The following is a 24,523-nucleotide window of genomic DNA, read 5'->3' as shown; positions in this document are numbered from 1 at the left end:
TACACTCCTTAGACATCCATAGACAGCTACGTTATTATTTGGACAGAACAAAGCCTTTCAGGAAATCAGAACAACTTTTTGTGTCCTATGCTGTAGGAGCTCAAGGGAAGCCAGTTACCAAACAGACAATTTCAAAGTCGATAGGCCACTGCATACGGTTTTGTTACTCCTTTCATGGAAAATCTGTCCCTACAGGCATCAGATCCCACTCCACCAGGGCCACAGCTACCTCTACTGCCTTCCTCAGAGGAGTTCCTACCAAAGATATTTTGGAGGCAGCCACTTGGAGTTCTGTGCATACCTTCACCAAACATTACCACCTGCCTTTATACTGCAAAACTAGAGCAGGCTTTGCCACTGCTGTGTTGCAGGGCATTCTAGCTCATCCCAGTTCCACCTAGTGCCTACCACCCTGTGCATAGCTTTGGGATTCTACCCATCTGTGATTACTGCAGCTGTATGCACGATGAACATAGTACAGTTTTGTACCTACCATAAATGTAGATGTTCGAGTGCTAATACAGCTGCAGTACAGGTTTCCCTCCCTCCTTCCCCTCTTGGTAAAGGCCTAGGGGCTAACCCCTCCTCATACAACCTGATAGGGTTATCCTTCTATGGTATATTTGCTTGCAACTACTGATTTTTGATTATATTGCATTGCATGAATATATATGTAATTTATGTATTGCCTTCCTTCTGGGGGCACCTGACATCTGGGGCAAGAAAGACTGAAGAAAATGGCATCGGCTGTGTCTTATATACCCCTGTCGCACTGACGTCAGGAAAGAAAGCGACAACAACCGACGCCGGACCTAGACTTTGGAATTCGGCCGACCGAGGACCCGCCTGACGGCAGAGAACCCATCTGTGATTACTGCAGCTGTATTAGCACTCGAACATCTACATTTATGGTAGGTACAAAACTGTACTTTTAGGTCTTTGGTTTCCATACCACTTATTGTTCCTATTTATTTTCTCATATTCATACAGCTCTTGTTCGGTCAATTTAGAAAATGCATCAATCAATGGATGTAAAATGGGGATATATGTACTTGGCTTTCTAAAATAATGCCTTTCTGTTGTATTTTGTCCAAATTCTAATTTTAACTGTAAATTGCGTGTAAATAGTTTTAAATCTATTACACTTTCTGTAATATCACTCTTATTAGAGGGAATAAATGCGAGTCCTTTCTCCAATACATAACATTCATCTTCAGACAGCTGTCTTCTTGATATATTCCATATTAGGGATTTTTGGTCCCTTGCCACATCTTCTTTAATGTTGGGCCTACATAATTCGAGTCTGCTGCTCTCTTCCTCTGTCGTCCCCTGCTTGTGGACCGATCTCTCCCCCCTCCACCCCTCCATTGATCCACAATGGGAAAAGGAGCCTTGTAATTGAAATTACTAGTAGTATTATGTGATTTATTACTGTCCTCCTAGTAGTAGTCTCAGTGGTACCTTCACCCAGTACTTCTACATGCACTTGTATCATTTTCTGTTACTATTTCTCCATCCCTAGGGTTACTTTGTATAACACTCGGTGGTAACAAACATATTTCATTTTCATTATGATTATGTATCATCGCTGTTGTAACCACTACTCTCCTATTATTACCTAACTGCTCTCTCTCCATATTCTTATTAGTTAAGTCATCACATTGAGTATTACATTCAGACACATCATTAATTACATTTTCAGACATATTATTAAATTCATTAACTTTTACAGTCTCTTTTCCATTCTTCTTGGCATAATCGACCCTAGGCCAAGTGAAGACATGGCCCTTTTTAAAATCTTCAGTATCCCTTCTGATTTTGTTTTGCTTCTGTTCCAAAAGTTTCTTTTCATATAAATATACATTGTCCAATAACTTTTCGATTGAACTATCTAGAACATAATTAGGATACACTTTATATAGATGTAATTGTTGATGTTCTTCGTTCCACATTGCTGCAGTCCTAACTATTGGGTAGTCCGCTGTCCAGTCGGCCCGAATACCAGAGTATATGGCTGACGTCGGTCAGGGCGCATTAGACTGACGTCAGTACGTCAGGGTACTAATGCGCATGACCGACGTCATATCCTCAGTCTTTTTTGCCGCATGGTCCGATGCAGAAGCAGTTTTGCGAGTGCAGGTTGGCGTTCTGAAATATTTCCGAAGTCGGAGTTTCAGACCGAATCAAAGTTGGCTAAGTACCCCGTTGGGGAACATTTTGGTTTTTTCTTGCCTCAGTATTTAACCGGATGTCAGAAAAAGTGAATAACTGTATTTCTTGTGGGAAACAGATACCTCATAGGGATTACCATACCTTGTGTATACCTTGTTTAGGGCCTGAGCACGACGTTGTTGGATGCCGCTCTTGTGCTAGGTTTAACAAACGCACTATTAAGAGACGGTTAGACTGTGCCAGGTTAGTGTTTGGGAAGCGTTGCAATTATAAAATGCCGTCGGATGCTCCGACGCCCGCTTCGTCCAAGAAGCGCAAGGACAAAACAGCGAAGCCTAGGGTGGATGAACCGGCAGTCCCAGACGTCGGTTCTTTAGAAGCACAGCAAAATAATGGGTATAGTTCCCCATACTAAAGGGGTGGCGTAAGCCACAAAACTATGGGCTAGGCTTGTAAATGCCCTTGGGCAGATAGCCTAGTATGAACCTATGAACCTATGAACCTATGAAGGCTCAGTGGAGCCGGAGGTTTTGCCAGGAGTTTCTTTGGAGTCTCAGGCAGAGACTTTACTGTTACAGGATGTGCCTTCTCAGGAAGTAGGCCAGGCTGAGGGGGCTTCTCAGGTAACTGTTCTTCCCTCTCTTCCCAAGGTAGTTAGAGCTTCTCCTTCTGTTTCCAAAACTTCTTTGAGAGGTAGGCCAAGTTCAGCTTCAGTGGGGGCTTCTCCTAGCACTTCAGGTTCTGTGCCTAAGAAACATATGCTTAAAATGGCAGAAGATTTAATTACTATGATTAGAGGCTCTATGCCCCCTCCTGATAAGAGGCCTAGGGTGGAACCTGAGTTTGAGTGTTTGGAACAGTATTCAGAGGCTTCAGAGTCTTCTGCGGAAGACTTGCAGGAATTTCCACCTTATTCTGATTCTGATGTGGATGATTCCACACCTACAGCTTCTCCTCCTGAGGATTTCTCATTTTCAGAGACTCTGCATTCCATGAGAGAACACTTTAAATGGGAAGGCCAAGATTATTCTGATTCCAGGAAAAGGCTTAGGAATTCTTATTTTACCCCAACATAGGCCCTTAGCTATACCTCCTGTGTTGAATGTGGTGGAAGATGTTTTGCAGAGGCTTCCCTGAACCCGACTCTTTGCCTCCTGCTCCTGTTAAACCTGATAGGTACTATAGGGTGCCCAAGCTCATAAGTATTTGTTTAAGAGTCCTAGGGCGGACCCAGAAACTGTTTCTCAGGGGCCTAAAGGTGTTAAGGCCTCTGTGGTTAAAAATCCTGTTCCCACTGATAAAGAGGCAAGGGCTTTGGATAGGTGGGGAAAGAAAGTGTATACTTCTTCCACTCTAGCCATGAGAGCGTTGAATTGTCAGTTTCACATGTTAAAATATCAAAATTATCTCCTTTCACAATTGAAATCTAAGGTGGATGCTTTGGCGGAAGGTATTGAGTGTAAAGAGTTGTTGGATTTAGTTCATGTGTCTGAACAAGTGGGTAAGCATTCTTTGCAATGTGGTTTTGATGCTGTACAGGCCTCCTCGAGGGTGGCTGCCACTAGTTCTGTTCTTCGCAGGCATGCCTGGTTGAGGGATCAGAATTTAGCTGAGCATGTTAAGACAAGGATTTTGGATGCTCCTTTACAGTCTGATGTGTTGTTTGGTTGCCTGTGGAAGCAGTTTTAAAGAAAATGGAGGACAAAGCTAAGTCTATGCAAACTGTTAAAGATTTTTGCAGGTGCAGCCACCAAGTTTAGTAGAAATTGGCCTGCTAAGGGGTGGACATATCCTGCTTATGATTCCCAGTCTAGGGGTAGGTCTAGACGTGGTAGGGGCAGAGCTCAAGGTTCTTTTAGGCCTAGAACAGGGAGTTCACCTGCTCAGACTTCTGGTGAGGGCAGGGGTCAGTCCTTTCGTAAACAGACCCAATGACCTGCCTTTTCAGCTGCCGGTAGATTCTCGCCTGGCAGCTCCTTTGGGAGGAAGACTGTCTCTTTTCAAAGACAATTGGGATTTAATTACTCAAGACAGATGGGTGTTGGATATCATTCACCACGGTTACAGGTTTTATTTCCATACATTGCCCCTTTCAAAGGCATGCCAGACGTTCCTCCTCCACAAAGAAAAGAGGCTCACAAGCAAATTTCTCAGTTACTCCAGATGGGGCCATTCAGCCAGTCCCTGTATCAGAAAGGGGCCTAGGATTTTATTCTCGCCTGTTCCTAGTACCAAAGAAGGGGAACACGTGGAGACCAATTTTGGATTTATCTCTCCTCAACACTTATCTGGACATTCCCAAGTTCAAGATGTTGACGTTACAACAGCTTTTACCTCTGCTGGGCAAAGATCACTGGATGGTAACTTTAGATCTCAAGGAAGCTTACCTTCATGTGCCTATAAGGCTAAGTTGCAGGAAGTATCTGCGTTTCGAGCTGGAAATTCTCATTATCAGTTCTCTGCATTGCCCTTTGGCTTATCTACTGCCCAGAGTATTCACAAAGGTTCTGGCTCCAGTGATAGCTTACTTCAGGCTACAAGGAATTCAAATCTATCCTTACTTGGACGACTGCCTGATTCTGGCTCAAGAAAAGGAAGACCTTCTACAGCATCTGGAATATGTTATAGCAGTGCTAAGATGCCTAGGGTATTCTGTGAAGCGAAATAAAGTCCAGTCTAGTACCCTCTCAAGACATGTGCTTTCTGGGTGTGAGACTGAATACAGCAGCCCAGATGGCCTTTTTAACCCCGGACAAACAAAAGAGTCTATCACTTTACTTCCATCAACTATCTCATCAGTCCGTGCTGACTGCAAGGACAGTCCTTCAAGCATTAGGGTTCATGGCATCTTGTATTCTGGTGCTTCCCAATGCCAAACTGCAGATGAGGGAGCTAGAATGGTATCTCAAAATGTATGGACACAGCACTGCCAGGATTTGGACACTGTCATTCAAATAATACCTTGCCTTCAAAAGAATTTTTGTGGTGGGCTCAGGAATGTCACCTAAACAAGGGACTCTCTGTGACCGGCCAGAGGCGAGTCAGATTTTAACGACAGATGCCTCGGACATTGCTTGGGGAGCTCATCTAAATGGAAAGTGGATACAAGACAAGTGGCCTGCCAGACTACAGCATCTACATATCAACATGAAGGAGATGTTAGCAGTCCAGTTTGCATTAATGGCCTTCAAGGAGTTACTTCTTCCAGGGCAGGTGTTGATTCTAACAGACAACACAACTGTCATGTGGTACATCAACAAACAAGGGGAACACATTCTTACCCATTGTGCAGGCAAGCAATGATTTTATGGGAGACTGCGCTCAGCTTGCAACTAACTCTTCAGGCAAGGTTTCTGCCGAGCACAGAACTCCTTAGCAGATGTGTTAAGCAGACAAATCATGGATCCCCAAGAGTGGAAACTGGATCTTCATGTATTTCAAAGGTTGACAGTGTCCTGGGAACTCCAGACATAGATCTGTTCGCTTCTCCACTAAACCACCAGCTGCCAAAGTTTTGCACAAAGAGGTTACATCACACAGCTTGGAAAGTGGATGCTCTTTCTTTCAGTTGGAAAAATCTTCATGTGTATGCTTTCCACCTCTGCCTCTTCTTCCAAAGGTGCTTCTAAAAGTCAGACAAGACAAGCCAAGGATGATTTTAATAGCTCCAGATTGGCCTCGGCAGCACTGGTACCCATTACTGAGGAGTCTAGTAAAGAAGCCTCCATGGCCTTTACCCTTGATTCCGCACCTGTTGTCTCAGAGAAGGCCACCTGCTCAATGTCAAGCTTCGCTCTCTTCATCTAACAGCATGGCATATTCTGTTTTGAAAGACAGCCGGTCTCAACTTCCTCAACAAGTTTTAAATGTGATTATGGAAGCTAGAAGACCTAGTACAAGGAAAGTGTACGCAGACAAATGGAAGAGATTTTTATTTTGGAGTGCAGCAAGGAATTTGGAGATTTCTGAGCCTAATTTGAGTGTGGCTCTTCAATATCTTACTGAGTTATTGGACAAAGGTTTGTCCTTCTCTTCCATTAAGATTCATGCTGCAGCAATTTCAGCTCACTATGATTGTGACCCACCATTGTTTTCGCATCCTTTGTTCAAGCAGTTTCTTAGAGGGGCAAAGAATATAAGACCCCCACGTAGAGCTCCTACTCCTGCTTGGGATCTCAATTTTGTGTTGGAAAAACTTACTCTACAACCTTTTGAGCCTAAGGCTACTGCTGAATTGAAATACTTGTCATGGAAGACTGCTTTTCTGTTGGCTATTACTTCTGCAAGAAGGGTGTCTGAGTTGCAGGCCCTTATGGCAGTAGAGCCCTTTTGATTTTCCATAAGGATAGGGTATCATTACGTACTAATCCTTCCTTTATGCCTAAGGTGGTTTCTAGTGTGGCTTTAAACCAAACTATTCATTTGCCTACTTTTTATGCAGACCCCCAAAATAAAGGGGAAAAGATTTTGCACACTTTAGATGTACACAGGCAATTGCGTTATTATTTAAGCAGGACTAAGGATTTTAGGCAGTCTCAGCAGTTGTTTGTTTCTTTTGCTTTGAGTTCACAGGGCAAGCCTGTGTCAAAACAGACTATTTCTAGGTGGATTGGGTTTTGCATTGCATTTTGTTATTCCCATCATGGCAAGGAGATTCCAGCTGGGATTAGGCCTCATTCCACTAGGGCTACTGCCACTTCAACAGCATTTCTAAGGGGTGGCAACTAAGGATATTTTGGAGGCAGCTACTTGGAGTTCAGTGCATACTTTCTCTAAGCATTATCACCTTCCTCTCTACTCTAAGTCTAGGGCTGGTTTTGCCACAGCTATTTTGCAAGGCATGTTGTCAGCTCCTGCTTCTTTATGATTTGCCAGCCTCCCTTACCTCTGCTTTGGGATTCTACCCAATAGTTAGGACTGCAGCAATGTGGAACGAAGAACATAGTACAGTTTTGTACCTACCATAAATGTAGATGTTCGAGGATCCACATTGCTGCAGTCCAATTTACCCTCCCTCCTTCCCCTCTGTGTTTAGGGGTGGTTGTGTAGGTGAGGTTATCTGCTGATATTTTTGTATATATCTTTTTGTATATAATGTACATATTTTTGGTGCAGGTATTTTGGGCCTTGTCTTTTTAGGGTCTTCTGACATCTGGGGCAAGAAAAGACTGAGGATATGACGTCGGTCATGCGCATTAGTACCCTGACGTACTGACGTCAGTCTAATGCGCCCTGACCGACGTCAGCCATATACTCTGGTATTCGGGCCGACTGGACAGCGGACTACCCAATAGTTAGGACTGCAGCAATGTGGATCCTCGAACATCTACATTTATGGTAGGTACAAAACTGTACTTTTCTGGTATGCGCTCCCTCAGCGCTACTTCTTGTGGCAAGAAGTAAACATTTAAAAGTTCCATATACCTAATACTTGTTTCCAAATTAATCTGTTGCCACATGTACAATAAATCTAAATACACAGTACCTGTAGTTGGCATCTTCAGTATGCGTAGGCCTCTTGAACTATTTTTCGGCTAATGCAGACTTCAGAATGCTGTCGCTGAAATTGGAGTCTTTTTAATTTAATAAAATCTGATTCCATTTCATTCAGCAATGTGGATAGTCCTTGGTAGTCCATTTCAACCGCACCATCTCCCGCCGACTCGGTAGTGACGTCATACGTAAGCAAAGGGTTTACTTCCCTAGTCACAGCATTCTCAAATCTGGTCTTACTATTTCGTTGTACTTCCGGTTTATATGGTAGTTCTATTGAAGTAATGGATGATTCTGCCATTATCGCGGTGTGGTAGAAAATAACCAAAGAATAAATAAGTCAAAAATGTATCACCACCACACCACAAGTGCCACTCCTTAAACAAACCTAATGAGTAAGTCTAAACACAAACGTTAGGAGGGCACCAATGCAAACGGCAGTCACTCTCGTACGTATTAGTCTTACTAATGAGTATAGTTATCCCTTACGAATAGGTGGGTTACCAATCTCTTTTCAGCTTGATGTAACTACATCATATAGGACAATTTATATAGGATATGACAGAGGAAGGGGGATATAATGAGTATATAAAGATCAAGTATTTGTTTAAATGTTATTGGCCTGAGGAAGCCTACGGGTGAAAGCGCTAGCCATGTTATCTGCAAATAAAGCTCTAATTAATATTAGAAGTTGCCTGTTATCTATTGATTCTGTGAGTACAAGTTTGGATACTTTGCTGGAAATATCGTTTGTCTATGGACATGATTCATAAGTGAAAAGGAGAAGCGTTGTAGTTACATTGAGCTGAAAAGCGATTGGTAACCCACGCTTTACAGCTCACTCGTATGCAACTAGCTGTAAAGGAAATGACATCAAAAATTATCAGCTGTTGTTTTTTTAAAAGTAGCGCTTGGCGCTTTTTACTCTTGTCTGAAGAAGCTCTTCTATGTGAGGAGTGAAAACGGTCTTATTAAATATACGTTTACAACATTCTTCCAGCCTGAGTTCCTTTGTGGCTTGTCTTCGCGTTGTGGTCATGGAGCTTACCTATAGCACCCCCTCTAGTAGTAGCTCTTTCGAGCTCCCTTGCTGCTTTGCTTTAGGTCCCATGCTGTGAGGCTGCACAGAGACTTTACAAAATAAATTTTCAAGCGGTAGTGTTGGTTTTCTCTTCGCAATTCTTCAGAGTATTTTAGGTTCTCCTACAGAGTCCAGGTTTCAAGGCCCTGCTGCATTAGTACTCTCCAGTCTGTTATGAGTAATTCTGCAGGAGCGATTTCTCAGTTAAGTACATTACAGTTGTTTAGTAGTGTGTAATAACGCATCATAAGTTGGTGTATAACTTCAGAGTTTCCTGCTGACGTTGACTGCCATCCCATTTTCCCATGGGTTTTTCTTGTTCCTGGAAGGTCTGTTATGGCGATATGTAATATAAACATATGTTGTCCACAAACTGAGGCGTAGTCCGTTTCATTGAAGTTGCAGCTAATGTGTCTGGGTGTACTCTGACATAAACTAGCTTTTAATGCTGTCCTTTTTTTCTTTCATTACTACAGTACGTCTGTCTTTGAGAGAAGAGCAGCATTTTCTGGAGATTTCCATAACACTTTTGAGTCAGGCTAGATGGGTGGATGTCTCTGGCTAAGTTGTATCTATCATAAATAATATTGTCATATGATTTCTGTATTTGAATGCCTGCTGCTGTGTTAAGGCATTCTACAGCCACACTTTTTATAGTGAGCTTGTTCATACAGCTTCACTGTTTTTTTTACTTCTGTTTTCTCAGGTGGTGTTGGCTGTCTAAATAGATGGCACACTATGTTATCGCAGAAAATAGATGTGGTTATGAATTATACTTTTGTAACTCATAAAATTAATCTGGGAAATACTTTTCTTCAAATGTTGGATATTTATTCTTATAGTAATCAAGAAATGAGTAATAGTACTTTCAAGGTTGTGTGTGTTCTTACTATTATGTGGCATTATTTGACAGGGTTACTGAGCTTCAGAATGAACTTGAAAAGGCCTTGGAGGAACTGGAGCAGTTGCGTGAGGCAAGAAAACATCAGATACAGTTGGTAGATGCTCTGGCACGGCAACGTGATATGTACCGTATCCTTTTGGTACAGGCCACTGGTGTTTCATTTCCAGCACAAGGTAGATGCTTCTCCCAAAATTATACCTAAAATAACACACTAGTTTCCCACATTCATTCACTGGAGGTAGTTTGTCTTTAATTTTAGAGTGGAGTTATTGGAAATGGTGTTAACCAATGCAGAAAGTTATTTTGTTTATATAAACTTTAAGTACTGTGGTTCATCCTAGATGGGCATGTGTGGGACCTTTGGTTTCATTTCAGGTTGTGTAACAGTGTGCAGTACTTTGCCATGTGATTTTCTGACAGATTTTCAAATACTTGTTTTTGCATGTTCCCTTCATTCCTCTGACTTAATGGCAAAGAATGGGAATGTAGCGCATTAGCGTGATGACATGAAATCATTTGTTTGGAGTTAATGGGCCAAATGGATGTTAAACATAAAACTTGTTTTTTTCTGTGTGCTGACCACAGAGTCGTCTCTAGTTGTGCTTCAGTTCATTTGTTCCCCTGAGTTGGGGCTCTGTTAAATCCTCAGGAATGAGAGCAATCCTGAGGTGCTGTCATCTTGCGTGACACCAGAGAGTTTACCTTCTTGCCATCATACTAGCAACTGAGGTCAGGTTTATTGTATAGGTTGACTCTCTCCTCTGTGCTGATGCATTGGCTGCCTGTACCCCGTGACTTGACTGAGTATATTCTCACACAGATACAAAGGCTACCATCACTGCTTTTATGTCTGCCCACTTCACTCCCTAGGATATCCCCCAGTTCAAGGCTTTCCTGTCCTCTGCTTTGAACTCTGTCTTGTAGTATGAACATGACTGACCTCCTCTGGTAGGATGGACATGTTCATCCTCTCCTGCCTGCTTTGATAACCTGAGGTGGGGATTGAACTTTGGTCACCTGAGCTATAGATCCTTTTGCATAGTTGGCAACTAGTTAGTCTTTGAGTATGGAAATCTGATAGAAGGAGAAGCACTTTGCATTATAAAGAATTTTAGTTGGATTTTTAGATAACATCTTGCTTTTCCAGTTTTTTTACTTTGGGGGTTATGCTAGAACAGCTACGCTATGGCTATTGCTGAAAGAATAGACTGTGTGGGGGAATGGCACAGGTTGCGAGTTTACTCTTTAACACTTCATCCTAATTATCCCATGATTAGTGTCTGTGAAATAGGAATTAAATCATTGCATTTCTCTGGTTCTGTCCAGGAACTGAAACAGCAGGACTGGCGCCTTGGGCACCCTCTACTGGTGGCATTGAACTCCTCACAAACTGAAGCTCTTTCCTGAGCATAACCCCACAAGTTTTGAGTTCTCCAGATGTTATTGCCACCATTAAGACAATGATGTCTGTGGTCAAGCATTTAAGGACGAATATTGGGTGTTTTGGCAGGGCTTATCCATTCTGATAAGTGCAGTTGAATTTTTTTTTACATCCTCTTACTCCTTGTTGGCCTTTTCCTCCCTTTTCCCGTCTTTGGACTTGAGGCCTATTCTTTTTGCTTCCTCCCTTCATGTGTATTGTTACTGTCTTGCTGGATTAAAAGTGTTTTGTAATTCATTAAAGGTGGAAAAGGAGGGCAAATGGGACTTTAGGAATTTTAAATGGTCTGCATATAAATTGCTTCCACGGGATCTGCATCATCTGTTTAATGTGTGTCCGGGTGTTGCGTCTTAACAGTGAGTACTGATTTCTTCATTTGTAATTGATTGAGCACCAAGATCTTGGCTGATCAGGGTAGCAGGCTTAGTGAAGGGGGCTATTTCCACTGATACGGTGCCAAGTGGTTCATCAACACGCACTCCCTCAGACAAGAAGGAAAAAAAAAAGGAAGGCAGAGAAGACTTCTTTATTGGAGAAATTCTCTTTTTGGCTAAGACAAAGTTGTACCTGCCTAGGGAGGAGTGATAACTCCACTGATATGGTCACCTGTAGGCCCCTAGGTGTCTTTCCCCCCAGGTTTGCCCCTTCTCGATCCAGATGCAGGATTCTTCCTGCACCAAGGAGAATTCTACCCCTTGGTAAATAACAGGTAGATGTTCTTCGTGTTTCACTGTTGCAGTCCTCGCATATGGGTTATCCAGCTCCCGGTAACCCTCAGTTGGCCAGAATACCAGAGTCCTTGGTATATGACATCGGCTAGCGCCGGTTGTAAAACTGATGTCAGAACGTCTGGTATAAAGGGCGGCAGCCGACACCATTTCCTCTTTTTCTTGCCACTGAGCCTGAAGCAGATGCAATTCGCACTAGTGCCGGTTGGCCGTTTACCTTCGTTTTGCTTTCCAACTACCAAGTTGAAGATGCCTTCAGATAAGTACCCTGTTGGGATCCTCTTTTCTTGCTTTAACGAATGTCAGGTAAAGTTAACTGTCTTGCCTGTGGAAAACGGATTCTGCACCATGATTTCCATTCCTGTTGTATAATTTTTTTGGGTCTTAGTACGACGTCCTTAACTGCGATCTCTGTGCTTCCTTTAATCTGTGTACCATATGCCGTAGAGCTAAGATTTTGTATAAGCATTTCGGAGTCTGGCCTAAGTTTGGTATGGCATCTTCTGGTCCTCCCGACTTAGGGTATACCTAGGAAACGCAAAGACCAGGACCGCAACAGGCCTGGGGTTAAATCTGCTGACGACGCACCGGTGAAATTGGTCGTCAGCACAGCAGTAGTCAGTGAGGCGTAGCAGTCCACAGATTTTCAGTTGCAAGCCTCTGCCGAGACCTTTACGGAGTCCTCCATGCTGCAGGCTCCTATTTCGTCTTCAGATCCTCTGCCTGTCGCCACCTTAGTTGGGTCCAGAGCCACTTTGCAGGCACCGGCTCCTGACGCCTCTTCTTTTTGACATGAGACCAGAACCAGACAGACTACCTTAGTTCAGACTTCTGCAGTTGCTAGGCCTCCCGAATCACTCCGGATTCCTAGTAAACCTTCCAGCCGCAAACCTATTCACAAGCAGGCATCTGCCTCCCATCCTGTGCCTCAGTCCCAGTTGGTAAAGATGGCTGGTGATCTTCTTTCCCTGATTAGGGCCTCTCATCCCACCCCCTTCCTTTAAAGAGGACTAGAGAATTATCTCCTGATGTTTTGTCTGTCGCAAATTCTGAGATTTCCAGTATGTCTGCTGGAGAAGGAAATTCTCAACTTTTTTCTGGCTTTGAGGATTCTGATGCTGAGGACTCTATCCCTTTTGCCTCCCCTCCAGAAGATTTTTCCTTTGGGGATACTTTGAATAGTGTTAGGGAGCACTTTAAATGGGAATGTCAGGATTTTCCTCAGTCTAAGAAAAGAATCAGGGAAGTTTTGGATTTCCCACAACATAAGCCTCTGACTATACCTCCAGTTTTGGAGGTTGTGGATGATGTTTTCATGGAAAATTCTTTAACTCCTAATTCTGTCCCTCCTGCCCCCAGAAAACCGGATAGAGGTGGTATAAGGTTCCTGAATCTCATCAATTCCTTTTTAAAAACCCTGCTGCTGATCCAGAAATTATTTCTCAAGGCCTCAAGGGTGTTAAGGCTACTATTGCTGAAAACCCAGTGCCTTCTGATAAGGAGTTTAGGGTCTTTGGACAGGTGGGGTAAACAAGTCTATACCTCTACAACTCTTGCCATTAGATCCATGAATTCTTTTTCACATGCTCAAGTATCAGCAGCATACTTTGGAGGCTATTGAGGCTAAACTTGGAGATATTCCTTCCATGACGGAGAACAAAGATTTACAAGACTTACTGAATTTTGCCACTTTAGTTAATCATTCGCTTCATTGTGGTTTTGACACTTTCGAGGCTTCCTGCAGAGCAGCAGCCACTGGTTCTGTAATTAAAAGGCATGCTTGGCTCAGGGAGCAGCCTTTTTCTGAGCCAGTTAAATCTAAGTTGCTGGATGTTCCTTTGCACAAGGACAGTCTTTTTGGTAATAAGGCTGAGGAGGTACTGAAGAAGTTGGAGGACAAGGCAAAATCTATGCAAGCTGTAAAAGATTTCCTTCAGGTTCAGCCTACTCTGTTTAGTAGGCATTATCCCTTCCAAAAATTGTTATTTCCTTGATCCTGGCAAGCAGGGTCGCTCTATGCCTAGGGGTTTCAGATCTTCCAGAGGGCAGGCTTCTTCCCCTCAAAAGGCTAAACAGTGGCATTCTTCTTCTGCCAAATCGGGGAGTTCTAAGCCAGCTTCCCAAAGCAAACATTCTCAGTGACTCTGGCCTTCTTGTGCCTACCTCTGCGGGCCCTGGGTTTCCTTTGGGGGGGGGGGGGTAGCCAGGTTCGCAGAGGTATGGTCTACTATTACAGATGACAAATGGGTGCTCAATGTAGTACACCAAGGTTACAAGTTTTACTTTCACACCTTCCCTGTTTTGCAAGGGTACCTAGACATACCCAGAACTCTCGGTGCAGAGATAGAAACTTAAATTCCTTCTCTACTGACTATGGGGGCTATAGAGTAGTTCCTGCAGATCAGGCAGGCCTAGGTTTTTATTCAAGACTTTTCCTGGTACCCAAGAAAGGGGGCACCTGGCACCCTATTCTGGATCTGTCTATTCTAAATACTTTTCTGGTGATTCCCAAATTCAAGATGCTCACCCTTCAACAGTTACTACCAATGCTGGGCAAGGATTCATGGCTGGTAACTTTGGATCTCAAGGAGGCTTATCTGCACATCCCAATAAGGGAAAGCTGCAGGCAGTTCCTTTGCTTCAGGGCTGGGGAGCAACACTTTCAATTCTCTGCATTGCCCTTTGGCTTATCTAATGCTCCCAGAGTTTTTACGAAGTGCCTGGCTCCAGCCATTGCTTTTTGCAGGCAGAGAAACATTCTTATTTATCCTTACCTGGACGACTGTCTCATTCAAGCGAACTCTCCAGAGCAACTAGAAAAGGATTTGGATTTCGTGAAGAACATTCTCATCTCTTTGGGTTACACTCTCAATGAAAAGAAGTCAAAGTTGGTTCCTACAAGGGGGATTGTTTTCCTGGGAGCGAGTCTGAATACAGCCACCCAGATGGTATTCCTCCCTCAACAGAAGCAAGAAGACCTTTCGGCTTACTTCATGAACTTGGCAAGCATGACCCAACTCTGTACAAGGCAATTCCTGCAAGCACTGGGATTCAAGGCTTCATGTATTTTGATGATCCTGTATGCAAAGCTGCATATGAGAAAACTTCAATGGTACCTCAAGAATCCTTGGTGTCAACACACACAGGACTTGGACATGATTCTTCCCCTGATGGGCGACAGCCTGTTCTTAGAACAAGGGTCTGCTTTTCCACCCACTGCCTGCCAGCCAGACTCTCACCACAGACTCCTCAGATGTTGCATGGGGGGGACTCATCTGGAAGGCAGGGGCATACAGTGGGCTTGGAACACCCAGCAGATTCATCTACACATAAACTTAAAATAATTGATGGCAGTGCTGCAGGCCTTGCTGATTTTCAAGGACCTACTCTACCCTGGGACTCTGCTGATCAGGACAGATAATACCACAGTCATGTGGTACATCAACAAGCAAGGGGGGGACGACTCACTCTTACCCCTTGTGCAGACAATCCATGACACTGTGGTCCATAGCAGCATCCATGGACTTGCATCTAATAGCCCAGTATCTTCCAGGGAGGCTAAACTCTTTGGCGGATTATTTGAGCAGACATGTTCTGGATCCTCACGAGTGGCAACTGAAGAAAGACATTTTCCATTACATCACTCATCTTTGGGGCACCCCACAAATGGATCTTTTCTCCTCTCACACCAATCATCTCCTTCCAAACTTCTGTACCAGGGAGTTTCATAACAAAGCTTGGAGGGTGGACACGTTGTCCTTCCCATGGACACATCTCTCAGTTTATGCATTCCCCCCTATGCCTATTCTTCCGAGAGTGCTGCTAAAGGTAAGGGACAAAAAACCAATGGCTATTCTGGTAGCACCAGATCGGAAGGCATCATTAGTATCCCCTACTTCGCAGCCTTTACCAGGTTCAGCCTTGGCATCTTCCCCTGGTACCAGACCTGTTGGTTCGGGGGGGGGGGGGGTTTCCTTCATCCTCATCTTCAATCTCTGCATTTAACTGCCTGGCTAATGCTTTAAATCTTTCCCAACAGGTGGTTGAAGGTCTTCATGAGGCCAGGAGGCCTAGCACCAGAAAATCCTATGCAGATAAATGGAAGAGATTTTGCTCTTGGATGCTGGCTAAAGGAGAAGACTCTTCTCATCCTTCTCTTTCCCTCATTCTTGACTACCTAGAAGGACTGCTTAATGATGGACTTTCCTTTTCTTCAATCAAAATTCACGCTTCCGCAATTTCGTTTCATTGTTCTTTTGAGCAACCCATTTTTTTCTCATCCCTTGATAAAGAGTTCCTGAGTGGAGCTAGTAATCTTAGACCTCCCAGAAGAGCTCCTACTCCTGCTTGGGATATTAATTTTGTCTTGGAAAAACCTGCTCCATCTCACTTTGTACCAGCTGCCTCTGCAGATTTGAAGTTTCTCTCCTGGAAGACTTCTTTCCTTTTAGCTATTACTTCAGCTAGAAGGGTATCTGAGCTGCAAGCCTTAATGGCAGTAGAACCTTTCATTATTTTTCACTCGGATCAGTTTTCTCTGAGAACTAATCCTTCCTTTATGCCCAAGATAGTTTCCAGTTTAACCCTTAACCAGTCTATTCACCTGCCTACATTTTTCAACAATCCCCAAAATAAAGGGGAAAGGATTCTGCATTCTGTTGATGTGCATAGACAGCTGAAATTTTACTTCGGACTAAATCCTTTCGAAAATCTGAACAGTTGTTGGTTAATTTTGCTCTTGGGGCTCAGGGTAAAGCTGTTTTAGAACAAACCATCTCCAAATGGATTGCTCATTGTATTCACTTTTGTTACTTGCAGCATGGGAAGGTTCCCCCTCAGGGTATTAGGAGCCATTCTACTAGAGCAGCTTCCACCTCTGCAGCCTTCTGAGTGGTGTGCCTACTAAGGATATTCTAGAAGCATCTACTTGGTCTTCTGTCCATACTTTCACAAATCATTACAATCTACCTTTGTTTTCTGAATCCAGGGCTGGTTTTGCCTCTGCAGTTTTGCAGGGCCTTCTTAACAACCCTTAATCTGTGGTCCTTCCTGCCCACTTTGTCTTTTTCCTTGGCTTTGGGAATCAACTCGTATGCGAGGGCTACAACAGTGAATCACGAAGAACATAGTACAGCTGTGTACACTTACCATAAATGTAGATGTTCGACTGTATTCACTGTTGCAGTCCTGGTTTCCCACCCTCCATTCCCCCTTTTTTCCTAAGGCACAGACCATCTATTTTTATTTTTTGTATGACATGTGTCCAGGGTGCTACTTTCCTGGGTTAGCCTTCTTTTGGGGGCTCCTGACAGTTGAGGCAAGAAAAACTGAGGAAATGGCGTCAGCTGCCTCCCTTTTACCTGAGGTTCTGACATCAGGTTTACAACCAGCGGCAGCCGATGTCATATACCAAGGACTTTGGTATTCGGGCCGACTGAGGGCTACCGGTAGCCAGATAACCCATATGTGAGGACTGCAACAGTGAATACACTCGAACATCTACATTTATGGTAAGTGTATACAACTGTACTTTTCTCTTCAGAAAGAGTTGTCTAAACTTTCTTCTAGACTTCCTTCTACTGCTTCAGTATAATTGCGTGGGTCTCTCAGGAGCTCCACTCAGCTTGATTTGGAGTATATGATGTCATCCTTTGTTAAGGCCTAAATTCGCTATGTTATCTTTGCCCTGAATGTTCCTGCTGCAGGCCAAGGTTTAACACAGGTTCCACCATTTGCCTTTCACCCCCCTGGAACCTTGTTTGGATAGGATGTGACTGCAGTGACATTTGGGCTCCTTAGGGCTGATTGATTTGACTTTTGTGCTAAGTATTTTTGAAACCAATATCATTGACACCAGTACCTTTGGTGTTGAGGATTAAGTACTTGGGGGTTGGTGTTGAGCCTGTGGTACCAAGATTGTTGGCACAGATTCTGCCCTGCCATTTTTGGTGTCTGAGAGTTCAGCATTTGACACCTTGAGACCGAATGTCTTGACTTGTGTTCAGCCTGGAGGTTTTGCCACAATTGGTAGATCCCAGCTTGGCACCCTGGACAACAGCCGTTTTGTTACTGGTGTAGATTACAAAGAGCCGGAGTATTTCAGTGGATTACTTTGTGTAGACTGGAACTACCCCTGGTTCCTTTGTGCCCATAAGCCCTGTGGAATCACTTCCTCCCCAGGACATTAAGTTTGGACACTTGGACAGAACATAAGTGTTCCTTCAGGGAGAGAGGAGGGTTAGGCTAGTACTGGTAGGATGCGAAGTTTACCCTTCAGGTAGGTTCAGTGAGGTTCTGGAACCTAATTCACTCTCAACTCTTTGAAGTGCTAGAGGAAGCATTCCTTACCAGAGCATGTCAAGGGATGACTTTTGGATACTCTCTAAACAGTTTCTTATTGGTCCTCCTTTGCATGCAGTTTTGTAACGCTTTGAAGAGGAGGAAAAATATGAAAGTGGTCAAGTGCTTTGTTTTCATTCCTAAATATAACCAGAACTCCCCTATTAAATTGTATCCCTTTTAATTGGAAACCGGGATGGAGCAGTACAGAAGGTAAGCATTTATGGACCAGAATTTGAGTAACGCGGCTTCAGCAAGCAGAGCACATAGATGGCAGAAATGTTTCTTCTTGCAGAAGAATCCTATGAGTGGTACTACGTGCACTTCTGTCCTTTTCGACAGGGCTTTTCCTCCTTGCAGGAGCAGATGTCTGCCTTTTATGAAAGAAGCATGGCTTCAGCTGTCGTCTGACCAGTGGACAAGATCCGTTATAACCAGTGGGTGCAGCTTAAGAAACTACACTTTTTTTTTTTTTTTTTGAAGTACATTTTGTTCATTTTATTATTTTAATTTTACAGGTAGTGCTCCCTTCATGCATGGTGCACTTTGATACCTGTGACTGGGCCATAATTTCTAATACCATCAGTCTTTAAAGCTTCACTTCATTCACAGTCAGTGTGTAATATTTTTAGACAGTAACAATAACCAACAGCCAAATTACCTGTTCTCTCTCCATTTTGTAATACTTGTATCCCTTCCTCATCCCCTAGAGTAAGAAATGTGTAGTTATCCCTTTCAAGTAATCCATCCCACTTTGGCATCAAATCTGTCATCCTGTGCCCTACTTTAGATCAAATATTTTTAATTTTATGATTGCCCATCCTTTTGTACTTCCTGCCATTTCTTTTGCATATGCCTACTTATTTTCTGGCCCTGTTCCATAACTTTTCTTAATTGCTTTAATTTCGTTTGCTACCACTTTTCAATCTTGCCTCTCCATTTCCATGTTATGACCTTTCCCTTCACTGTCATTAAAAGCCCTATCAGCTCCCTCAAGTCCTTTTGTAATTTAATCTCCAGGTTCTAATTTAATAAAAATTGATCCTTTGTGAGTTGTACTATTCTTTGTGCACTGTTGGAGCTCGTTTCAAACCATGTAGTTTTTCCAATCCCCTACAATCCCAACAGGTCTGCTGTCATGCCGACTTTTTTGCCCTCTTCACATCTCCAGCATATGCTCAAGTTATTTGGATACATCTCATGCCATCTCTGGAGTGTAGAAGTACTTATGCAAGCATTTCCAAGTGAAAATATTAAATTTCTATGCCTTTTTGGCATTCCTCCTCATCAAACATACCTTCTGTCATTGATCTCTGTTGTAATTCTTACCAGTTCTCCTATTCCCAACCTTAGCTATGTATTCTAGGTTGCTGCTGTAATCATTCCATTATATGCCCTCTATATCAGCTTCTTCCTCTTTGTTGCTTCTTTTCTTGCCTCATGCATTAGTATAACCCATTCCTGGTATTCTCTCCATCAGTATACTTTTTCACTTCTCCACCTCTCTAGCCAGTGGTATATAATGCAAAAAGGACCCTTGAGGTGACCCATATCTTTCTTGCACCAGCCAGTATCTAAGTCCTCAAGTGCTTATCACCTGGCTTCCTGCCCCCTCACTCGCTCAATACTTTTTGGCTGTGATCTTAGCCCTTGTTGGTGCCAGATATTTTATCACCTTTGCTTCTAGAAGTCCTCTTGCTAAACCTTGGAACACTGCTTCCCCATAGTTATTTTTTCCTGGTCTTCCTGTGAGTAACCAAAACCCATCCTTATTGCCTCCATTTGTCCATCTCCTCTGCTGCTTTCACAGTTTGTTTACATCTAGCTTCATATTGTGCACCCAGTAACAGTAGTCTTATTTGAATACCCCCCCAAATATAATATATATATTTTCTTCAGTCTGGCAGTCCAGCTGTCTCTTCTCCTAGGACAGTGTTTGTACTAAACTTTCTTCCTCCAACAGAAAAAGGATCCAATTATTTTAATATTTACCATAAGCTCTCTTCTGGTTTCTTTGGCTACGCCTGTCCCACATTATGTACCAGCTCTATTTCCATGTTTAATATATGCCATTATTTTATTTCCAGAGACATGCAGTAGGTGGATTGGGCGTGCTCTAAATTGGCCATAAGTGTGAGTGTGAGGTATGGAAGACCTACTGCAGCAGGGCTAGCCACCCGACATTGTAAACCTTGGCTGTAGGTGATTGTCACTGTTGAAGTGTCTCCCCGACCCCAAGTGCAAGAATGGAGAAAAAGGGGTTGTGGGTGGGTGGATGGATTGATTTTTTTTCTGTATCCTCCCTGATATCCTCTGTTGCCAGCCCTACTTCTGTAACCATACACCCAGGTATTTCATTTTGTCATGCGTCTGTAAAAAGGAGTAGTTTTAGTCGAGCTTAACTATGTGTTCGTAATTCATAAATATTACCTTTGTTTTTGCTGTATTCACTTTCTATCCTGCTATTTCATCATACTTATGCAGGACGGCAAATAATCTTGCAAGATATCTATTGGGCCTTGAAAGGTGTATCGGAATGTCATCTGCAAACAAAGATTTTCTCCTCTCTCCTATACCTCTCACAGCTCGTTAATGTGGACTCCCTAATTTGGATAGTCAAGGGCTCTGCATTCATGACAAAAAGAAGCTCTGACAGTTGGCATCTGTCTTGTGCACCCAGTTATCCTGAAACTCTACTATTCTCTCTGTCTTCCTTGTTCTTCCCTCTCTACTCTTTCCCCTTTTATTTGTATTTCTGTTCTTGTTTGTTTTCCCCTTACCATAAACCTTTTTTCTCCTCTCTTCCTTCATGCAGCATCACTCTACCTGACATTTCGTCCTGGCTTCATCCTTTCTCTTCAATACTATTCCTTTCTCTTGGTATTTAACTGCATTCTTATGCCATGTCCTATATATTTTTAATTTCATTCATTCTCAATGTAGGGTTTTTAGTTTGTGCTACTGTATATAGTTCTTTATATTGATTACCGAGCAGGTCTAACCCCTTCATGTAGTTATCTTAACTTCTGTTCCCTGGTCTGCAGATTTTTCTCTCCTTGCTGCTCATGTTCACTGCTTCTTAAATCCCCTCTCTCTTGTACATTTCAGAAACAGTCTGCCTATGATAACTACATTTACCATTTCTTGGTTCCCACCCACTTTGTCTCATGAGCTAATCTTGTGCAGCTAGGGCCTGTTAAATATCTCTGCCCCTTGAGCATTTACTGTCAGTAAGGTGCACTGATTTAGTATTATGGGGCACCTATTGTTTTTTGACAAAAATTTTACACAAAGGAAAGCAAAAGAAACATAATTGATGGTTGTTTACTGGTATCTCACCAGTTGTTTGCCATGTTCCCATCTTTGTGTACTCTGTTTCTACCCCTCACTTCCCCTGCACATAACTACTGATCTGATGTATTCTTAAACTGTGCCCACTTGTTTTATTGGTTAATTTTATGCTGCCTTGCCCACTTTCTGTTGTCTGTGAATGAAAGTGCTAGTCTATAGCCATGGGAAAACCTTGTGCCCTTATAAAACTGATGTAAGACATACTAAATCATACACCCTCAACTATTGGATGCTCTGATAACTCTCTCCCATTCTAATTGAACTTTAACTGTTCAATATAAAGTCATGTAATAGTCCAAACAGAGGTCATTAATCCATAATCTCTATCAAGATGAAACTTTTTCCCACTTCTGTCTTGACCTCTTCCAGTCTGTTGATAAAATTGTCATGATAGCTTTACCTTCTATTAAGTAAAGCTTTTTTTTTTTTTTTTTGGTCCAGTCTGTGTAGTTCTGATCTAGATCAGTGATCTTCCTGTCTTTTGGCTGTACAAACTGCTCCTTACATCATTTGTCAGTAGATCCAGATCTGCTGCTGCATCTTTTGTTAAAATACCGGGAAGAGGCTTAACCTACTTTTTCTGTTGGTTGTGCCCCACACACACACACACACACACACACACACACTCTTCTCTGGACTGCTGCTTGTTTAGTTTGTGTCCCTTTCTGTTGGCTTTGGATTTATTTTCTTTCTGACGTGCTGTCTTTTTTTTTTTTTTTTTTTTTTTTTTACTTGCTTATGTATGTTCTAATAAAAACTTTTAACTCTGCAGGGTACAACAATTGCAGTGTACTTTTGCCTGCTGATAATTGCTGGTAAAATTGATTCCTCTGCATTCTAGTCATTACAGAGTAGTCATTATCCACAAACACTCACACTTGCTTAATTTGTGACAACTGGTCCTGTTTCTGCAGTGGGGATAAAATTCCTTTTTAATTTTTAAGACTGAAACTTTACCAGCAGTGGTTGTTGAAACCTCTTCATGCTAGACCCAAGTTGGAAAACTGTGTGCTCTCTCCAGCTTAATTTATTCCTTAGGGGTCTCAGTCCATTTGCACTGGTAGTCCCCCATGAATCCTTTGCAATCATCTTTGGTCTTTTCATGGATCCTGGTAAAACAGGTTGTCCCATTTGTTTTCCCTCTGCAGTATGGTTATGTCTTTGGAATGGTGAAAGACTTAATTTCTTGCAGCATTCTGTCACTTTTTTAAATGTAATTTTGCAAAGTCTTACTGATTTTAAACACTTTGTACATTGTGTCATTGTTCCCTTCCATAGTAGTGTCAGCGCCTATGTCTGATCTTTCATGTTAGATCACTGCTCAGTAACTGTTGCCATGTGCTCGAGCCACCCATGTTACTGTGTAGCCGTCACTTTTGTGGCTGCTCGGCCTCTCTCATCCCTTTCGACCAGATTTTCATGCCACCATGTGTAAAGTTTCCCCAAATGGATTAATTAATCGAAGATAAGGACCAAGTCAAATTATTCTTTTAAAGAGCAGTAACTCCCTGAGTGCTCTTAAGGAAATAGTTTACCAGCGCTCTGTCATGTAGGAAGTCCCTCCAAGTCTCACTTTGTAGGGCTTCCCCTCATTTCAGAAAACCTCTTGGAGTGTACATAAGAGATAGTAATGCAGTTGTTGGGCTAGTGGACATAGACCTGAAGCTTAAGAAGGCAAAGGGTTCTACTATGACTTTTTCTTTTACCAGAGAAGAATGGACTGTAGATTTATCCATGCTGAAGTTTCTGGAGGCTGAAAAAAGTCAAGCTGTTGACTTAGCATGCTTTCCTTCCATAGAGTTGTATGAATTTTCCTGTTGACCACCCTGAACCTGAAAGGCACTGTCCTACACATTCTGACTAAACCTAGAACACATTTTCTTTAGTTCATCATGGAAAATATCCACTTTCAGTTCACTTTCCCTCTGTTTGTGCTTTACCTAGCACAAAAGATGTTTACTGAGTGCTTAGCCCTAGCACGTCCTTTCCGAAGAAGAGATAACTGTATGAATCTAGACAATTGTCTAATGCAGGAAATGACCAGAGCAATGACTGCTACCGTGTCTGTCCTATCTCGTGTGCAGTTACCCTTTTACCCTTAACATTGGCAAATCCAGCATGGAATGTGGCTCAACTTTCTTCTGAGGGAGGAATACCCAATGTTTTAATGACTGGTACTTTGCCTGTCTTAGGCAAGTACATGTCTGGCAGTGAGATATTGGGAGCTTTAAGACATGCAAGTATGCATTCTGATGGAAACTACTCTGACCGCATATGGGAAAAGTTCAGTGATACCTGAGAAATGATTGGCTTCAACACTGGCTTTCTCTTTCTGAAGGTATTTCCTCTTTTTCTTCATAAGGAAGGAATTCACCATATAGGCAAACTGTGAAGAAACACCAAGCCTTCCTCCATGGTTTTCATTTCCATAATTTAGACAGTCAATACAGATGCCTCAGACTTACTATGGGGAGCAGGATCATTGGCATCTAGGACAGAAGTGAGCAGAAACAACATTTAAGATATGGTTGCTTTACATGCCTTATTGACCTTGGAAGACAAGTTCAGGGTGAATACCGTAAAGGTGCAATTTTACCAGCTGTACAAGCTGGTGGTGTTTGTGTGGAACACACACCTACTTCAGTGTACACTTGCAACTCAACACCAGTAATGCTAATTATATTGTAGTATTTTCATTGCAAGGCAGTAGTGCTGGAGAAGCAGACAACACACCCACACACACACTACTTGTTTAAATGGTACTGAATTTGCAGTATGAATTTTAGTGATGAAGCTTATTGAATATGAGAGAATGACATATCTGAACAAGAAATGCAAAAAGCTGCTTTTCTTGTTTGGCTGAAAAGATTTTCTAGCATTTAATTTTCTTATTTGCAGCTGTGGGTAACTGTGGAACACCTGCCAGCAGTAGGTACATCATAATTTACTGTTGGTAGGCATTAATGAGTTAACATCCTGTAGGAACAAAATCGTAGAAGACAGATGATGCTGAT

The 24,523-nt window shown here is 42.6% G+C and overlaps 1 protein-coding gene across 1 annotated transcript in view; it reads left to right on the top strand.

Annotated features, from left to right (window-relative positions):
- TPR (translocated promoter region, nuclear basket protein) overlaps positions 1-24,523 on the top strand; it is a gene marked incomplete in the record, with an annotated part of 1,837,142 nt that overhangs the window by 345,346 nt on the left and 1,467,273 nt on the right. Inside the window, 1 exon segment of the mRNA XM_044085316.1 lies at positions 9,660-9,823. Coding sequence (XP_043941251.1) covers positions 9,660-9,823 — 164 coding nt within the window.

This window comes from Protopterus annectens, chromosome 10.part0 (assembly GCF_019279795.1).
Source record: "Protopterus annectens isolate FY-2018-M chromosome 10.part0, PAN1.0, whole genome shotgun sequence".
In the NCBI taxonomy this organism is placed as follows: Eukaryota; Metazoa; Chordata; order Ceratodontiformes; family Protopteridae; genus Protopterus; species Protopterus annectens.
The sequence above is the reverse complement of the archived record's forward strand: the minus strand, read 5'-3'. Positions and strand labels throughout refer to the sequence as shown.